At 35.4% G+C, this 21017-nt stretch overlaps 1 protein-coding gene across 2 annotated transcripts; it reads left to right on the top strand.

Annotated features, from left to right (window-relative positions):
- The first annotated feature begins 645 nt into the window (after positions 1-645).
- Positions 646-20745, top strand: LOC116145974 (V-type proton ATPase 16 kDa proteolipid subunit). Of its 2 annotated transcripts, none has more exons than XM_031431396.1 (3): positions 646-850; positions 19631-19916; positions 20304-20745. In XM_031431396.1, the coding sequence occupies exons 1-3, from the start codon at positions 772-774 to the stop codon at positions 20434-20436; spliced, it is 498 nt and encodes a 165-aa protein (XP_031287256.1). In that variant the 5' UTR covers positions 646-771; the 3' UTR covers positions 20437-20745. The 2 variants fall into 2 exon arrangements, with proteins under 2 accessions (XP_031287256.1, XP_031287255.1); XM_031431395.1 differs by lacking the exons at positions 19631-19916; positions 20304-20745 and adding exons at positions 940-1225; positions 1613-2054 and having other exon boundaries at positions 651-850.
- Positions 20746-21017: the final 272 nt, after the last annotated feature.

Here is a 21017-nt window from a genome sequence, read left to right as displayed (position 1 = left end):
TGACCAATGATCTGGACTTTAAGGTGCATTTTATTTTGCTGGTTATTTTAATGAAACCAGTATTTTTATTGGTATATTGTAGAGCAAAATATTATCATATAGTCGTCATCTTCATCTGTATTGCTCTTCGGACTCTCGTTATTGCCACTGAAAGTTGAAAATGATGATTATCTCTTTGAACTTTGTGGCTTCAAATAAACAAAACATGGAAGAGTAAAGTTGTGGGTGTTCATGCTATCCAAATTGGTGTGCGTATTGTTTTGTAAGATAAAATCTAATCTTTTTAAAAATTGAATTTTTAGATCTCCTGGCGTATGCCTTCTTTTTCTTTTTTTTGACAAAAACAGCTACAATGTCTCGAAATAATTTCCAAATTCTCAGTAAATTATGTTTTCAAAAACAAATAAAATGATTCAGATATGACTTGAAACTAAAAATTTACTCACAATCATTTTTTTTTTTTTTTCTCAATGTAGTCGTGTTTTTTCCTTATATGGGGTCTAAACAAAGATTAAATGGTCGAAACCGAATTTCAAATGGGATTGGGTCGTTGATTATCCACCGTTAAATAAAAAGGCCCATTTAATTGGCTGCCAAAAAGCCCATCGCATTATTCTTTTATCTAATATTCATTTTTGTTTTTGTTTTTTTAATTCTTTTTAATAAGCGAATAAAAGATTTCAATTCGAAGACATTCTCTGCAGAGGGACTCAAGACCAAAACATTCTCAGATCCGATCCATCTCTCTGCAAATCATCAAATCAAATCAACATGTCTTCAACATTCAGTGGCGATGAAACCGCTCCTTTCTTCGGCTTCCTCGGCGCTGCTGCTGCCCTCGTCTTCTCCTGTAAGAACCAAACACATATCTAATTAATCCAGTTTTTTAATGGGTCGATTTAGCTTTTTGATCTGGGGTTTTGATTGGGTGTATCGCAGGTATGGGAGCTGCATATGGAACAGCGAAAAGTGGGGTAGGTGTGGCGTCGATGGGAGTGATGAGGCCAGAATTGGTGATGAAGTCTATTGTGCCGGTGGTCATGGCTGGAGTGTTGGGTATTTACGGTTTGATTATTGCTGTTATTATTAGTACTGGGATTAACCCTAAGGCTAAATCTTATTACCTCTTTGATGGCTATGCCCATCTTTCTTCCGGTCTCGCTTGTGGCCTCGCTGGTCTCTCTGCGGGTATGGCGATCGGAATCGTCGGTGATGCTGGTGTTAGGTATAATCTTTCTTTCCTATCTCAGTCGTCTACCTGAAAAATTAAGTTGGTAAATTGCTTTAATTTGTCTTGCTTACAGTATAGAATGATTGATATTTTGTAGCAGTGTAACTTTGATTGGATACAATATATTGATTAAATATGTGCCATGTTTCACTTCCTTTGTGAAGTCAGTGACTTTCTGTTTGGAATTATCTCATTATGATCCGGATGCTCTATGCTATATGTTTTTTTATATTTTTTATTGTATTATGCTGTTTTCTAATTTTGTCTTAAATGTTTCATTATCTTTATTTTTATGGCCATTTGCTTCTGTTTTTCTTGGGAGTTGGTCGGCTTATAACTTTTAACTGAAGATTTATCATAACTTCAACTTGTAATGTGCAGAGCCAATGCACAACAGCCAAAGCTTTTCGTAGGGATGATTCTCATTCTCATTTTCGCTGAAGCTCTGGCCTTGTATGGTCTCATTGTTGGCATCATTCTCTCTTCCCGAGCTGGTCAGTCAAGAGCTGATTAGAGTAGAGCGTGTTCTGCTTACTGTTGTTGTGGCCTGTCATTAAGAATTAGTTCATATTTTCTGTGGTTGGAAGTGGTACTCTACTGAAGTATTATCAACTTCAAAATTTATCGTCTGTGGGTGTGAGTGATTATTCTACCAGTCGGATTGAATGACTGTGGAACTGGAAACTGACGGTAGAATGTAGAAGTAGAAATTAGTTTCCTCAGTTAATAAAATAATGTTGTCATTGTTTAATGTTAAATGCTTTGCTTTTTGTGGATTCAGTTGTAATTTTCATAGAAAGTTGCCTATAATTATTTTGCTATACTTTTCTGGTTTTATGCTATGGGGTTGATAATTCAGTTGGCCAGATAGCAGTCTGAGATTAAAGCCCCTAGTAAACAACTCAAAATAAAAGAAATTTGTGTTTTGACGTCCTGTAATTAGAGGCAGTGGTGCAGTAGGATTACAGCTGAAATCTGAAGTAGTATGGCTGTTCGGGAATCTGAGGGAGAGAGGGTTGGCTTAAGTTCTGGGCTTAAAAGTTAAAATCATTAATGAAAGGGAGAACGACATTTTCCCACTCAAGGTTTAACGAAATGACACTTTCCCATCCATTAAGTTTCAAAATGACACTTTCCCAACCTTCGTCAGGTTCTGTTAGGGTTTTCTGTTAATATTTGATTTAAAAGATAAAAATACCCTTAAATATTTGATTTTATAATTTTTATCAATTTGTCATATCAATTGGGTTAATTACCAATATACCCACTCTTTAAATATAAATAATTGACACACTGTCAATTATATATAGCAACATAAATTACCAATTTGTCCTTCCAATTTTTTATTAAAAATAATTTTTAAATGAATTAAGTTACCATTGGATTTTTTAAAATTTAAAACTTTCAGAATCACCACTCTGTCCTTATAGTTGTTGCAACCCTACACTGACATTTATATTTAAGTTTTGTCAATTTAAACCCAAATAAAATTAAGTATTAGCATTAGGACTGTAAACGAGCCGAGCCGGCTCGCGAGCCTCGGTAAAAGCTCGATTAGAGCTCGGCTCGATAAGGCTCGGTTCGACTCGACTCGAACTCGGTTCGTTAACCGAGTCGAGTTCGAACACAGTGAAGCTCGGCTCGTGGGCTCGCGAGCTTGGCTCGGCTCGATTAAGCACTATACACTTCACAGGGTGTTTTGGTAATTTTTTAAACTATTAGGTATTAAACTAACATTTTCCAATGAAAAAGGTTTAAAAAATGATAGTTTCCCCCCCAAACTGCAAATTTGAAATAACACGAGTTCCTTATATCTTCTCTCACTTTCTATTCGTTTCGTCTTTGTTAGTCTTTTAGGGTTTTGGTTTAATAATTTCTCCGCCTCGGTAAGTTCGCATCGATTCGACTCTAAGTGGATTCTCTTTTCTTCGTTCGCTGCTTATCAAATTTTCGATTGTTGTCTTCTTCTTTGACTACTTACTATTTTCGGCTTGTTCAATTTGCGCTTGGACTTTTTAGACTAATTTTTCTTTGTTTTGGTTTTTTCGATGATAATAAATACGAATTTAAGGTTTTCTTTTTGTCATAATTGATGTGTTGACTTTTCTCGATGTGCAGGTGATATTTGAACTTTGGTTTCTGCAAGGAAGATGGAAGATTGATTCTTTTATTTTATGAGTTTTGTTTGATGAAATTTGTGTGGGATTTTTAAATTGGGGTGGAATCTGAGAATTTTTAATTGGATTATAGCAGTTATTTGTCTTTTGTTTTGTCTTGAGTTAAGTTGGTCTTCAATTTTTTTCTCTCAACTGAGTTTTAGTAAAATTGGGTATGTGCTTTCTAGTAAAACATAAGGGCTCACGAGCCTTATCGAGCTCGAGTCTCAATTTTGAGACTCGCCAGGCTCGAGTTTGACACTGTTGTAAACGAGCCGAGCTCGATAAGCCAAAAACTCGGCTCGGCTCGGCTCATTTACACCCATAATTAGCATTACTAATATTTGAAAAATAAGAAATCCAGTTCATAAAATTGCAGTGCATATATATATAAAATAGGGAATTCAATACAAAGAAAGCAGATTTCCACAAACTTTCTGCAAAGATAAAAAATGGTACTGTAGAATTAATAGAGAAGCAAAAGTGTATAACCAAGTAGCCACAAATTACAAAAATTACAGAGAGGAAGCTTTGCCTTATCTGATCAGGAGCTTTAATTTTACATTGATTACACCCAACCTTGTCAACATATTAAATATATTTTCCCCTTCTAAGCAACTGCTTCCAAAACCTATCCTGGAAGTGGAAATAATTTCCTCTGTCAAAACAGGAAATTCTTGGAAGACTTCAATCTTTTGGCTCCCTTTAGTTCGTTATTTTACACTTTTGAGAATAGTTTTCTGAAAAAAGTTGGGTTGAGTTGAATTGAGTTGTATTTAATAGTTTTTTGAAAGAAGTATTTGCATTTAAAAATGTTGTTTATTTATTAGAATTATCTAATGCTGTGCGCTTGCACCTAGTGTTGTGTATTACCTTTATGAACTCCCACATCACTCGTGCCATCAGTAAGTTAGTTGAACGTAGGGGTATTTTTGGTAATTCAGGTGAAATATCTATTCAAATCACTTGTTCAGTTTGGTTAATTATTTGAATATTATAGTTGAATTAAATAAATTAATGAATAATTGTTTTATCTATTTTTTTAAAAAGGATTTTAAGATAATATTTTGATACATTTTATTTCAAATTTATATTATTTGATTATTGAACTTTTCAATTCACATTTAAATAATATTAATTAGTTGTTTGGTAATTTTTTAAGGGCTTAATTAAAAACAATTTCTCCATAATAAGTTCAACCACTAATATATCATTTAAAAACACGACATTAATACATATATAAATTAATAATACGAAGCTACTAATAATCATCCCTCAAAATTCTTTGTACCCCAATATTCAGTTACTAATATGAGCTGGACTCATGTTCTGCCCACAGAGTAGTAGTTATGCTATCCCTCACCCTTCCCATGTCGTCTGTATTACGTTGAGTCAGTTGATTCGAACCCGTCCCATTTCCTTCCTCACAAACTCCATTCCCATTAAACCTTTGGAAGATAGAGTCGTTCGTATCGAACCTTTTGATAAAATTATGAATGACACAACATGTCATAACAATGTTAGCTTGCTTCTACAACGGGTAATTATTCATGCCATCAAGAATGCAGAACCTTTTTTTAGAAACACCAAAGGTCCTCTCCACAACATTCCGAAGCAATGCATGTCTGTAGTTAAACAACTCCATAGGTCCAGAAAGGTTACGACGTGCATCGGGAACATGATAAGGAACTCGTCTATGTGGGGCGAGGAACCCACCACTGTTCGCATAACCCGCATCTACTAAGTAATATTTGTCTATAATGAATAACTGAATGTTATTCGAAGAATCATAAAAAAAATGTTTATAGTTTAGCTACAGTACATAAACAAGTTAGTTATACCTGGAGGAGGATGCGGGAAACCCGAATCAGGATCATCTAGAACTGAATTTAGAATCCTTCCGTCATGGGCAGATCCTTCCCAGCCAGTGACAACATATGTAAACAACATATTGAAGTCGTAGACAGCCATCACATTCTGCAACAATGCCCCTTTACGATTTCGATACGTATTAGCTACCTCAGCTGGCGTCGATCCACGTATATGTGTACCGTCAATCGCTCAAAGACAGTCTTGTTGACAAAATTGCATTTTAGTAATATGTGAAGACGAACAACAATTATGAAACAATGAACTTAACTATCAACTAATTAAAAATAATTAAGTAACTTAAAGAATGGGTAGAAGCTTGGGTCGGTCGATATCTCCAATGGAACATCAGTGAAGTCAAGTGGCTTGATAAAGACTGACGTCAACTCCAATATCGCATCACAAACTGCATGGACATATCTATAGATTGTCTCACCGGAATGCTGGTAATCCTCCCCACAATCACGACTTGACGCATTTTTCCCAATTGTTGTCAAAAATATCATTACTTGTTCTTCAATACTCATGTGTCTGGTTACTTGCAATTTGCCTCGTTGTGCCAATATATAACATAAGGTTTGAAAACACCTTTTGCTCATGCGACACTTATTGTGAATTCTTTTAGGATGACCATTTAGTAGTTCCACCATATAATCGTGACCATTTAATGAAGATATATTTATAGGTTGGCGTGGTTGCATGCTAAACTCCATTTCATATGTAATAGCCCCACACAATGCAGTTGCAGCATATATATAAAACTGTACTTCGTCACTCTCATTATCTTGATTATGGTTTGTATGGCTAAACGATGCCATCTAAACCTGTCCATTGTAATAATTGCTTCCATTAGTTCATACTTTTTTAATACCAAAATATAAATAACATTCAATTTTAAATATATGAATCATTGCACAACAATAGATGGTGTATCGGTTCTTAGAACAAAGCAAGTTAAGTCTGTAATACGAAGAAAGTAAATATAAAATATCTCAGATGTCAACAGAATCAATAAAGACTAACAAGCGAAAACAAGTTCAATAAGGAAGTCCTAAACCGTCATCCACGTACGGCGGATATCATTATAAACCCAAAATTCCCTGTTCGCATGTGACATGTTCAACATAAGCTAACGCCACTCTAGGTTGGCAATTAAGTACTTCAAAGCATCCAAATATACTTGCGATGGAAGTTGCGTACTTTCCAAAATTGCCTGACAATTTTCCAGGGAATATCGATCCGTCCTAACACTTGTGTTCTCTTGGTTCCCATCACTGCCACTGCAAGTTGATGCCGCAGATCCCATAGTCTTATTGGAAATAGCTTTCGCCAACTGAGTCATCACACCCAAAAATGGGTTTCCCTCCCCGTCTCTCCTTCTTCTCCTCCTATTTACAGATCTGCTATCTCCAGACCTATTAGATCATTTTTCTCTAGTTGATCTATCTGGATCAAGTTCAAAGTCATCTTGATTCATGTTTGCCTCGATAGGATCGGAAAAACACATGGTGGATGCCGCAGGTTCAGATGCAGATGTGAAAGCAAATCTGCCAGTTGCATTTTGCTTCTAGAATATGACCTCATATAACTCTCTATCAACAAGTCCTTTATGTAGGAATTGTTGCGCACTAGGGTTTTGCTGTTATTGAAAAACAAACATACATTAATTTATATTTTCCCAAAACAAAAAGTGCATACCGACTACTGCGTTATAAGAATTGGAAAAAGGAAAATGTTGTTTACTTTTATATATTCTTCCCATATCTCTTTAGGACATGTTGGAGTTTAAGACTCATGATCCCAACCAAACCCCGTATGTTCTATTAGCATACGCCAAGACCTGTATGTCAATTGCAAGCGTTGGTACTTAGAAGCCAACTATTGCACTTCCAGTTTCTTCTGTGCTACATTTTGTAATTGTTCACTAATCCTCCTATGGTCAGAAGCTCTTATTGCAGTACCGTGGGTTGTTTTCACCCACTCAGCCAACAGTTCTAAAAACCTATGAGTGAGTTCAGCAGTCCATTGAACGGACTCACTCATCTAATAATAGTAGGGTGAGAACAACAATCATGATTGAAATATTGTAACAATTAGGATACATATCAATATGAACATATGCAACATGTAACATTATAAACAAAACATATAGAAAATATTACCTTGTTTGACCCAACACTGCTTTCAACGGAAAGTACGGGGAGCACGACGGTCAAGGTAGACCAACAAGGTCTTCTGTGTACCCCAATTCCGAATAAACGTCGAATTGTCTTCTGGTGTCGAAAGTAATGATCAATCCTGCGATGGTGGGCTGAGTGATATGTACATGTGTTCATGACATTGTAAGTAGCTATTGTGATGAACTTGCAGTTATCAACCTACAAAATGATTAATACATAAGTTAGACAAATTATCACCTCTTCAAACCATTGATTAGTTTGCTGGAATGAATAAGAAAATAGTGCATGATGGGGGTTGAATAGAGCTTCATCAAGCAATGGAAAATCTGGACCAGTTCCTTGTCCCACATTTATGATCTAATTGCAAGGCCACCTCATATCAAAAAAATGCAATATGAATGATCTAAAAATGTTTTGAGACAGATAGTAATATTTCATAGTAAACATCAATAAATTGCAGCATGAAGGATTTCATCCGTAGAAAACTTGAAGAAAGCATCATTAATAGAGATCAGTTACTCCTCCAAAGATATCCATGCAAACTAACCATGTTGTAGGTATATAGCTGACAAGAGCATGCTAACTTAAAAAGTAATGAGTTCAAATTAGGCAGCAAAAATAGTACCTAGCATTAAATAACAATTTTAGTGAGTAAACAAAGCAAAGTACAAAATTCAAACCAACTACTGATAATGTAAATTGAGTTTTTCCTCAGTCTATATATCAACCTCGCCATAGCTAATTAATAATCTCTTAAATGCAGCTTTCATTGACTTAACCAACATGGTCCAAATGCATTTTATGCAGTAATTCTATGCATCATAAACAATAAAAACTGTCTCAATTTCACGAATATAAAAAATTACAAAAATAATCTAAATATATTCCATAGGCTTACACACACATAGCAAAGTCCGATCCCTACCCCCACTGCATCCTAATTAATTTTCACCCTAGCTATAAAGTAATTAGTTCAAGCAAAAAGTACTCTCCATTGCCTCAGTTAATTAATTCTTCAATGGCAGAAATTCAAAAAACTGGTTAGGTGTCAAGTTCGCATCAAATGGGAGATATGAACTGGTCAACTTATAAAGACTATTACTGATTGGAAAGAGAGACAGAGATGGGAAACTGCGGTAAAAAAACAAAGAGATCACTAACCTGAGAAGAAGAACTGAAAGATTTTCAATTAGGTCCAAATGCCGAATCTGAGGTGTTGATGACGAAATGGGAGATATGAGCTGAGTTGTATCTGGATCTGAAAGGAATTGGAAACGCAGCAACGATTCTTGACGGCAGGATGGAGAAAGTGTTCTATGGGTTTGGGCTGAGTCTGAAACTTTGTTGTATGATCTGAAATTTTCAGTGAAGAAGGAGAAGAAGAAAAATGGGTGCTTTGTGCTTGGTTGATGGACTGAGAGAGGGGAAGGGATTTACGGCTCTACTTTGGTGGAGAATAGTGGAGTAAATGAAGAGAAGAAGGAACTGAAAAGCTCAGTAGCAGTTGGGCGAGAAGGAGGAAAAGTTATTTCAGTGTGTTTTGTGCTTGGTTGATGGACTGAGCGAGAGGAAGTCACGGGTGTGTGCAGTAAATAAAAAGATGAAGATGCATTAAAGATATCAGTTGTTGTTGGGAGAAATAATAGCGAAAAATTCACAAACGGTCAAAAAAATACTGAGTAATATTGAGAATCTTTTGATGGATATGTGAACCAAACGCAACTTTTGCTGTTACATTTATTGAGAAAAGCATTGATAGTTTTTTAAAGACTGAACCAAACAGAGCTTTTGCCTTCATGATGTCTCCATCTTTCTAACATCAGCTCTACACTTGAAATCATAGCTGGAATCATACCCTACACAGAAAAATATACCATTCTTTAATATTTTGTCAATTGAACAGAGAACATCAAAGTAGCTACCAAACAAGGCAAAATTTGTGACTGATCCCATCAAAATAACCATCAATTGAATAGAGGGCAACAAAATAACCACCAAACATAAAAGTAACCATCATTCTTTAATACTAGGCCAAGCAATGTTGAAAGATAAATTATGATTGTCCCATCACCACCACAAATTTGTAAATCAATTAGAATTATGTTGGCCAATATATAGGGCTCATTTATATTCTGTGGACCATTAAAGACACTATAAAATTAATACTCATAAAAACATTATCACAATTTTCTTAAGCCATCATGATGTAACAAACGTTGAATAATAAGCCAAACATGTGCAATGCTATAGAAGAACTGAAGATAATGCATAATAATAAGCCAAACCTGAGCATGTAAATCCAGGTCTGGTTGCTTACTGGAATCTAATTTCTTGATGGCTACAAACTACCCACTTCTCAGAACATCAAAATACACTCTTCCATATGAGTCCTAACCAACTAATGAGTCTTCATTAAAGTTAACTATTTTTTCCTTGAGTTAATCAATTGAAATGTTGATTTAGACTATTTTTTTATGCTTAGCAATAAAAAAAATAAGGCTGAAACAAACAATACCACTTATAATAAATCATAATTGCCACCTGCTGTAGTGAACATTTATTTGAGTGTCAGCCAAATGTTCAACCCAGCACCAAATCCAGTATCCAAACTATTTTCAAATGACTAGTGTCTAACTCTCTAAAACAATGTAAAAACCACTCATCACCACAGCAGGCCAGATTAATGCCTAACCACTGAAAGAAACCAAGTACTGATGTAAAAATAAGAGTCAAATCACAATTATACTTACTTATAGCAATACTAAGAGCTCTACTAACTCTTTGCTGATTGTTACATAACTAACAATAACTAAGATTCCAAAGCAATCTCAGTTCCTTAATACATGTCATCAAGAAGCTTACAGATTATTATAACAGTAATAACAAATGGAGACCCTCAATTTTACAACATAAGGGAAAAAAATGTCAAATGGACTTTTCATGTCAATAACTTTAGAGTCAGAAATGGCATTACAGAGTAAAAAATCATCCTTAATGTAATGGATCCTTCGAACACATTCTCAGAATGAGTATTATGTGCACTCAGAATGGAAATAGCCTATATTGTTCATATCCGGCAAATACAAATTTAGATATACTGAGAAACAAAGAATACTATCTAACATGCTCAAGGCTATTGTAATCATCATTTATCTTTGAATATTTCCTCTCCAATTTCCTTTTTGACTCAGGGCCCAACCATAGTCGTTTTGAGGAGGCGTATAATGCTGATGTGACACATAATCTTGGCTTGTTTGAGCATAAGGATGAGCATATGGTGGCGGTGGATAATTGTGATGACACCATAAACGCGAATTAGATCAAAATATGACTGTTGAGAACTTGTTTGTTTTGGAAGTATCCCACCCATCAACTATTTGACTGACATATATTTTGAAATATCAGGCAAATGTAAACATAATTAAAAAAGCTTATCTAAAAGGACCTTTTCAAGCAGATTCAATACCATAAAAACACAAGCTGAACAGAAATGAAAATCTCAATAATGCAATCTACCATAGATTTAATGACAACAAAATTGATTGAAAACTACTCAATCATCTTATATGAATATAATAAAGATAGGAAACGAGACCATTAGAAGTGAAATCAACAATGTATAACAACGATACAAAATCTTAATGCTACAATTTAAGCAATATAAACTCCAAAAAGTTTCTAAATTCAATCAAAGCTTTGCAAAGTTTGGTCATCAAGCAGTTACTACAAATAACAATAGATAAATTTTTTACTACTTAGTCCTTGCATCACCTAACAATGCATTTCCTCTAAATTCGAAACTACCCATTATCTTTAACTCCAAATTCAACAAGAATATTGAAGACCCAACTAAGCTTCTGATGAGTTCAGATCTTCACCACCATTTCCAACCCAAAAAACAAAAAGCAATGACAATTGAACTAAACACACTTGTTAAAAGAAAGGAAAGGGAAAGGGAAAATCTATATGTGTAGTGTAGATAAATATAAGTTGAGATAGACAGACCTTAGTGAAATTTTGTAAGGTTCTGCAACAAGGTTAGAGAATTGAGAGTGGGTGTCAATGGGCGAAAATACCCATGTCGAAGTGGTGCTGTAGTTTATTAAAAAGTAGACAAAGAAAAAATGAAAAAGAAGCTGATATGGTATATCTATGATGAGCAGGGGAGGAGATGTGTTGATCGCAAAACCAATAACCCTAGATCATAATGGCTTACAAAGAGCAAGGAGAAAAGGCAGCCAACCATTCAGGCGACACTCATCGAGATTTCAATTTTTTATTTTTTATTTTTGTGGCTAGATTGAAATGACCATATTACCCTTTTTCATAACGGAAAACCCTAACAGAACTTGACGGAGGGTGGGAAAGTATCATTTTGAAACTTGGTGGGTGGGAAAAGTCGTTTCACCAAACCTTGGGTGGGAAAAAATGCTCTCCCTTAATGAAACTGTTATATCCACCAATTTTGTTTTAAGACACCTGTAGCCTTGTAAAGCTTATTAACGGGAGAATTACTTTAAACACCCCGATTATTTCCTCATTAGCTACTAGGGCTGTGCAAATCCGGATATCCGATCCGAATAGGACATTTTTTGATTCGATCCGAATTTTCGGATCAAGCTATTTGTTGATCCGAATCCGATCCGAATTATGTGGATATCCGGTTATCCGGATATCCGATTATTCGGATCGGATAATCGGATATCCGAATTTTAAGATTTCCTTATTAAAATTTAAAACCAAATAATTCAATCCTTCATTTCATTGGGCGTTCAATGAACTACAAACATAAGCAGTTAGAATGTGTCACATTTCATAAGAACAACATCAAAGTGAACAATAATAGGGGAACGACATTTTCCCACTCAAGGTTTAACGAAATGACACTTTCCCATCCATAAGTTTCAAAATGACACTTTCCCAACCTTCGTCAGTTTGTTAGGGTTTTCTGTTAATATTTGATTTAAAAGATAAAAATACCCTTAAATATTTGATTTTATAATTTTTATCAATTTGCATATCATTGGGTTAATTACCATATACCCACTCTTTAAATATAAATAATTGACACACTGTCAATTATATATAGCAACATAAATTACCAATTTGTCCTTCCAATTTTTTATTAAAATAATTTTTAAATGAATTAAGTTACCATTGGATTTTTTAAATTTAAAACTTTCAGAATCACCACTCTGTCCTTATAGTTGTTGCAACCCTACACTGACATTTAATTTAGTTTTGTCAATTTAAACCCAAATAAAATTAAGTTAGCATTAGGACTGTAAACGAGCCGAGCCGCTCGCGAGCCTCGGTTAAAAGCTCGATTAGAGCTCGGCTCGATAAGGCTCGGTTCGACTCGACTCGAACTCGGTTCGTTAACCGAGTCGAGTTCGAACACAGTGAAGCTCGGCTCGTGGCTCGCGAGCTTGGCTCGGCTCGATTAAGCACTATACACTTCACAGGGTGTGTTTGGTAATTTTTTAAACTATTGGTATTAAACTAACATTTCCAATGAAAAAGGTTTAAAAAATGATAGTTTCCCCCCAAACTGCAAATTTGAAATAACACGAGTTCCTTATATCTTCTCTCACTTTCTATTCTTTCGTCTTTGTTAGTCTTTTAGGGTTTTGGTTTAATAATTTCTCCGCCTCGTAAGTTCGCATCGATTCGACTCTAAGTGGATTCTCTTTTCTTCGTTCGCTGCTTATCAAATTTTCGATTGTTGTCTTCTTCTTTGACTACTTACTATTTTCGGCTTGTTCAATTGCGCTTGGCTTTTAGACTAATTTTCTTGTTTTGGTTTTTTCGATGATAATAAATACGAATTTAAGGTTTTCTTTTTGTCATAATTGATGTGTTGACTTTTCTCGATGTGCAGGTGATATTTGAACTTTGGTTTCTGCAAGGAAGATGGAAGATTGATTCTTTATTTATGAGTTTTGTTTGATGAAATTTGTGTGGGATTTTTAAATTGGGGTGGAATCTGAGAATTTTTAATTGGATTATAGCAGTTATTTGTCTTTTGTTTGTCTTGAGTTAAGTTGGTCTTCAATTTTTTTCTCTCAACTGAGTTTTAGTAAAATTGGGTATGTGCTTTCTAGTAAAACATAAGGGCTCACGAGCCTTATCGAGCTCGAGTCTCAATTTTGAGACTCGCCAGGCTCGAGTTTGACACTGTTGTAAACGAGCCGAGCTCGATAAGCCAAAAACTCGGCTCGGCTCGGCTCATTTACACCCATAATTAGCATTACTAATATTTGAAAAATAAGAAATCCAGTTCATAAAATTGCAGTGCATATATATATAAATAGGGAATTCAATACAAAGAAAGCAGATTTCCACAAACTTTCTGCAAAGATAAAAAATGGTACTGTAGAATTAATGAGAAGCAAAAGTGTATAACCAAGTACCCAATTAAAAATTACAGAGAGGAAGCTTTGCCTTATCTGATCAGGAGCTTATTTTACATTGATTCACCCAACCTTGTCAACATATTAAATAATTTTCCCCTTCTAAGCAACTCTTCCAAAACCTATCCTGGAAGTGGAAATAATTTCCTCTGTCAAAACAGGAAATTCTTGGAAGACTTCAATCTTTGGCTCCCTTTAGTTCGTTATTTCACTTTGAGAATAGTTTTCTGAAAAAAGTTGGGTTAGTTAATTGAGTTGTATTTAAAGTTTTTGAAAGAAGTATTGCTTTAAAAATGTTGTTTATTTATTAGAATTATCTAATGCTGTGCGCTTGCACTAGTGTGTGTATTACCTTTATGAACTCCCACATCACTCGTGCCATCAGTAAGTTAGTTGAACGTAGGGGTATTTTTGGTAATTCAGGTGAAATTCTATTCAAATCACTTGTTCAGTTTGGTTAATTATTGAATATTATAGTTGAATTAAATATTAATGAATAATTGTTTTATCTATTTTTTTAAAAAGGATTTAAGATAATATTTTATACATTTTATTTCAAATTTATTATTTGATTATTGAACTTTTCAATTCACATTTAAATAATATTAATTAGTTGTTTGGTAATTTTTTAAGGGCTTAATTAAAACAATTTCTCCATAATAAGTTCAACCACTAATATATCATTTAAAACACGACATTAATACATATATAAATTAATAATACGAAGCTACTAATAATCATCCCTCAAAATTCTTTGTACCCCAATATCAGTTACTAATATGAGCTGGACTCATGTTCTGCCCACAGAGTAGTAGTTATGCTATCCCTCACCCTTCCCTGTCGTCTGTATTACGTTGAGTCAGTTGATTCGAACCCGTCCCATTTCCTTCCTCACAAACTCCATTCCATTAAACCTTGGAAGATAGAGTCGTTCGTATCGAACCTTTTGATAAAATTAAATGACACAACATGTCATAACAATGTTAGCTTGCTTCTACAACGGGTAATTATTCATGCCATCAAGAATGCAGAACCTTTTTTTAGAAACACCAAAGGTCCTCTCCACAACATTCCGAAGCAATGCATGTCTGTAGTTAAACAACTCCATAGGTCCAGAAAGGTTACGAGCGTGCATCGGGAACATGATAAGGAACTCGTCTATGTGGGGCGAGGAACCCACCACTGTTCGCATAACCCGCATCTACTAAGTAATATTGTCTATAATGAATAACTGAATGTTATTCGAAGAATCATAAAAAAAATGTTTATAGTTTAGCTACAGTACATAAACAAGTTAGTTATACCTGGAGGAGGATGCGGGAAACCCGAATCAGGATCATCTAGAACTGAATTTAGAATCCTTCCGTCATGGGCAGATCCTTCCCAGCCAGTGACAACATATGTAAACAACATATTGAAGTCGTAGACAGCCTCACATTCTGCAACAATGCCCCTTACGATTTCGATACGTATTAGCTACCTCAGCTGGCGTCGATCCACGTATATGTGTACCGTCAATCGCTCAAAGACAGTCTTGTTGACAAAATTGCATTTTAGTAATATGTGAAGACGAACAACAATTATGAACAATGAACTTAACTATCAACTAATTAAAAATAATTAAGTAACTTAAAGAATGGGTAGAAGCTTGGGTCGGTCGATATCTCCAATGAACATCAGTGAAGTCAAGTGGCTTGATAAAGACTGACGTCAACTCCAATATCGCATCACAAACTGCATGGACATATCTATAGATTGTCTCACCGGAATGCTGGTATCCTCCCCACAATCACGACTTGACGCATTTTTCCCAATTGTTGTCAAAAATATCATTACTTGTTCTTCAATACTCATGTGTCTGGTTACTTGCAATTTGCCGCGTTGTGCCAATATATAACATAAGGTTTGAAAACCTTTTGCTCATGCGACACTTTTGTGAATTCTTTTAGGATGACCATTTAGTAGTTCCACCATATAATCGTGACCATTTAATGAAGATATATTTATAGGTTGGCGTGGTTGCATGCTAAACTCCATTTCATATGTAATAGCCCACACAATGCAGTTGCAGCATATATATAAAACTGTACTTCGTCACTCTCATTATCTTGATTATGGTTTGTATGGCTAAACGATGCCATCTAAACCTGTCCATTGTAATAATTGCTTCCATTAGTTCATACTTTTTAATACCAAAATATAAATAACATTCAATTTTAATATATTAGCCGCACAACAATAGATGGTGTATCGGTTCTTAGAACAAAGCAAGTTAAGTCTGTAATACGAAGAAAGTAAATATAAAATATCTCAGATGTCAACAGAATCATAAAGACTAACAAGCGAAAACAAGTTCAATAAGGAAGTCCTAAACCGTCATCCACGTACGGCGGATATCATTATAAACCCAAAATTCCCTGTTCGCATGTGACATGTTCAACATAAGCTAACGCCACTCTAGGTTGGCAATTAAGTACTTCAAAGCATCCAAATATATACTTGCGATGGAAGTTGCGTACTTTCCAAAATTGCCTGACAATTTTCCAGGGAATACGATCCGTCCTAACACTTGTGTTCTCTTGGTTCCCATCACTGCCACTGCAAGTTGATGCCGCAGATCCCATAGTCTTATTGGAAATAGCTTTCGCAAACTGAGTCTCACACAAAATGGGTTTCCCTCCCCGTCTCTCCTTCTTCTCCTCCTATTTACAGATCGCTATCTCCAGACCTATTAGATCATTTTCTCTAGTTGATCTATCTGGATCAAGTTCAAAGTCATCTTGATTCATGTTTGCCTCGATAGGATCGGAAAACACATGGTGGATGCCGCAGGTTCAGATGCAGATGTGAAAGCAAATCTGCCAGTTGCATTTGCTTCTAGAATATGACCTCATATAACTCTCTATCAACAAGTCCTTTATGTAGGAATTGTTGCGCACTAGGGTTTTGCTGTTATTGAAAAACAAACATACATTAATTTTATTTTCCCAAAACAAAAAGTGCATACCGACTACTGCGTTATAAGAATTGGAAAAAGGAAAAGTGTGTTTACTTTATATATTCTTCCCATATCTCTTTAGGACATGTTGAGTTTAAGACTCATGATCCCAACCAAACCCCGTATGTTCTATTAGCATACGCCAAGACCTGTATGTCAATTGCAAGCGTTGGTACTTAGAAGCCAACTATTGCACTTCCAGTTTCTTCTGTGCTACATTTGTAATTGTTCACTAATCCTCCTATGGTCAGAAGCTCTTATTGCAGTACCGTGGGTTGTTTTCACCCACTCAGCCAACAGTTCTAAAAACCTATGAGTGAGTTCAGCAGTCCATTGAACGGACTCACTCATCTAATAATAGTAGGGTGAGAACAACAATCATGATTGAAATATTGTAACAATTAGGATACATATCAATATGAACATATGCAACATGTAACATTATAAACAAAACATATAGAAAATATTACCTTGTTTGACCCAACACTGCTTTCAACGGAAAGTACGGGGAGCACGACGGTCAAGGAGACCACAAGGTCTTCTGTGTACCCCAATTCCGAATAAACGTCGAATTGTCTTCTGGTGTCGAAAGTAATGATCAACCTGCGATGGTGGGCGAGTGATATGTACATGTGTTCATGACATTGTAAGTAGCTATTGTGATGAACTTGCAGTTTATCAACCTACAAAATGATTAATCATAAGTTAGACAAATTATCACCCTTCAAACCATTATTAGTTTCTGGAATGAATAAGAAAATAGTGCATGATGGGGGTTGAATAGAGCTCATCAAGCAATGGAAAATCTGGACCAGTTCCTTGTCCCACTTTATGATCTAATTGCAAGGCCACCTCATATCAAAAAATGCAATATGAATGATCTAAAAATGTTTGAGACAGATAGTAATTTCATAGTAAACATCAATAAATTGCAGCATGAAGGATTTCTCCTAGAAAACTTGAAGAAAGCATCATTAATAGAGATCAGTTACTCCCCAAAGATATCCATGCAAACTAACCATGTTGTAGGTAATAGCTGACAAGAGCATGCTAACTTAAAAGTAATGAGTTCAAATTAGGCAGCAAAAATAGTACCTAGCATTAAATACAATTTTAGTGAGTAAACAAAGCAAAGTACAAAATTCAAACCAACTACTGATAATGTAAATTAGTTTTTTCCGTCTATATATCAACCTCGCCATAGCTATTAATATCTCTTAAATGCAGCTTTCATTGACTTAACCAACATGGTCCAAATGCATTTATGCAGTAATTCTATGCATCATAAACAATAAAAACTGTCTCATTTCACGAATATAAAAATTACAAAAATAATCTAAATATATTCCATAGCTTACACACACATAGCAAAGTCCGATCCCTACCCCCACTGCATCCTAATTAATTTTCACCCTAGCTATAAAGTAATTAGTTCAAGCAAAAAGTACTCTCCATTGCCTCAGTTAATTAATTCTTCAATGGCAGAAATTCAAAAAACTGGTTAGGTGTCAAGTTCGCATCAAATGGGAGATATGAACTGGTCAACTTATAAAGACTATTACTGATTGGAAAGAGAGACAGAGATGGGAAACTGCGGTAAAAAAACAAAGAGATCACTAACCTGAGAAGAAGAACTGAAAGATTTTCAATTAGGTCCAAAGCCGAATCTGAGTGTTGATGACGAAATGGAGGATATGAGCTGAGTTGTATTCGGATCTGAAAGATTGGAAACGCAGCAACGATTCTTGACGGCAGGATGGAGAAAGTGTTCTATGGGTTTGGGCTGAGTCTGAAACTTTGTTGTATGATCTGAAATTTTTAGTGAAGAAGAGAAGAAAAATGGGTGCTTTGCTTGGTTGATGGACTGAGAGAGGGGAAGGGATTTACGGCTCTACTTTGGTGGAGAATAGTGGAGTAAATGAAGAGAAGAAGGAACTGAAAAGCTCAGTAGCAGTTGGGCGAGAAGGAGGAAAAGTTATTTCAGTGTGTTTTGTGCTTGGTTGATGGACTGAGCGAGAGGAAGTCACGGGTGTGTGCAGTAATAAAAAGATGAAGATGCATTAAAGATATCAGTTGTGTTGGGAGAAATAATAGCGAAAATTCACAAACGGTCAAAAAATACTGAGTAATATTGAGAATCTTTTGATGGATATGTGAACCAACGCAACTTTTGCTGTTACATTTATTGAGAAAACATTGATAGTTTTTAAAGACTGAACCAAACAGAGCTTTTGCCTTCATGATGTCTCCATCTTTCTAACAGCTCTACACTTGAAATCATAGCTGGAATCATACCCTACACAGAAAAATATACCATTCTTTAATATTTTGTCAATTGAACAGAGAACATCAAAGTAGCTACCAAACAAGGCAAAATTTGTGACTGATCCCATCAAAATAACCATCAATTGAATAGAGGGCAACAAAATAACCACCAAACATAAAAGTAACCATCATTCTTTAATACTAGGCCAAGCAATGTTGAAAGATAAATTATGATTGTCCCATCACCACCACAAATTTGTAAATCAATTAGAATTATGTTGGCCAATATATAGGGCTCATTTATATTCTGTGACCATTAAAGACACTATAAAATTAATACTCATAAAAACATTATCACAATTTTCTTAAGCCATCATGATGTAACAAACGTTGAATAATAAGCCAAACATGTGCAAGCTATAGAAGAACTGAAGATAATGCATAATATACCCAAACCTGAGCATGTAAATCCAGTCTGGTTGCTTACTGGAATCTAATTTCTTGTGGCTACAAAGCAGGTATGGGAGCTGCATATGGAACAGCGAAAAGTGGAGTAGGTGTGGCGTCGATGGGAGTGATGAGGCCAGAATTGGTGATGAAGTCTATTGTGCCGGTGGTCATGGCTGGAGTGTTGGGTATTTACGGTTTGATTATTGCTGTTATTATTAGTACTGGGATTAACCCTAAGGCTAAATCTTATTACCTCTTTGATGGCTATGCCCATCTTTCTTCTGGTCTCGCTTGTGGCCTCGCTGGTCTCTCTGCGGGTATGGCGATCGGAATCGTCGGTGATGCTGGTGTTAGGTATAATCTTTCTTTCCTATCTCAGTCATCTACCTGAAAAATTAAATTGGTAAATTGCTTTAATTTGGATTGCTTACAGTATAGAATGATTGATATTTTGTAGCAGTGTAACTTTGATTGGATACAATATATTGATTAAATATGTGCCATGTTTCACTTCCTTTGTGAAGTCAGTGACTTTCTGTTTGGAATTATCTCATTATGAGCCGGATGCTCTATGCTATATGTTTTTTTATATTTGTTATTGTATTATGCTGTTTTCTAATTTTGTCTTAAATGTTTCATTATCTTTATTTTTATGGCCATTTGCTTCTGTTTTTCTTGGGAGTTGGTCGGCTTATAACTTTTAACTGAAGATTTATCATAACTTCAACTTGTAATGTGCAGAGCCAATGCACAACAGCCCAAGCTTTTCGTAGGGATGATTCTCATTCTCATTTTCGCTGAAGCTCTGGCCTTGTATGGTCTCATTGTTGGCATCATTCTCTCTTCCCGAGCTGGTCAGTCAAGAGCTGATTAGAGTAGAGCGTGTTCTGCTTACTGTTGTTGTGGCCTGTCATTAAGAATTAGTTCATATTTTCTGTGGTTGGAAGTGGTACTCTACTGAAGTATTATCAACTTCAAAATTTATCGTCTGTGGGTGTGAGTGATTATTCTACCAGTCGGATTGAATGACTGTGGAACTGGAAACTGACGGTAGAATGTAGAAGTAGAAATTAGTTTCCTCAGTTAATAAAATAATGTTGTCATTGTTTAATGTTAAATGCTTTGCTTTTTGTGGATTCAGTTGTAATTTTCATAGAAAGTTGCCTATAATTATTTTGCTATACTTTTCTGTTACTTAGTTTTATGCCAGATAGCAGTCTGAGATTAAAGCCTCCAGTAAACGACTCAAAATAAAAGAAATTTGTGTTTTGACATCCTGTAATTAGAGGCAGTGGTGCAGTAGGATTACAGCTGAAATCTGAAGTAGTATGGCTGTTCGGGAATCTGAGGGAGAGAGGGTTGGCTTCAAGTTCTGGGCTTAAAATCATTAATGAAACTGTTATATCCACCTGTAGCCTTGTAAAGCTTCTTAACGGGAGAATTGTTTTAAACACC

This window comes from Pistacia vera, unplaced genomic scaffold (genome assembly GCF_008641045.1).
Source record: "Pistacia vera cultivar Batoury unplaced genomic scaffold, PisVer_v2 Contig470, whole genome shotgun sequence".
Classification (NCBI taxonomy): domain Eukaryota; kingdom Viridiplantae; phylum Streptophyta; class Magnoliopsida; order Sapindales; family Anacardiaceae; genus Pistacia; species Pistacia vera.
This window is presented reverse-complemented; position numbering and strand designations above follow the sequence as displayed.

What these genes read in the sequence shown, in the direction of transcription:
- LOC116145974 (XM_031431396.1), top strand. Translation starts at nt 772, where the DNA reads ATGTCTTCAACATTCAGTGGCGATGAAACCGCTCCTTTCTTCGGCTTC. An exon ending in TGCTGCCCTCGTCTTCTCCT is followed by an intron (nt 851 to 19,630) that starts GTAAGAACCAAA and finishes GCTACAAAGCAG; the next exon opens with GTATGGGAGCTGCATATGGA. An exon ending in GTCGGTGATGCTGGTGTTAG is followed by an intron (nt 19,917 to 20,303) that starts GTATAATCTTTC and finishes TGTAATGTGCAG; the next exon opens with AGCCAATGCACAACAGCCCA.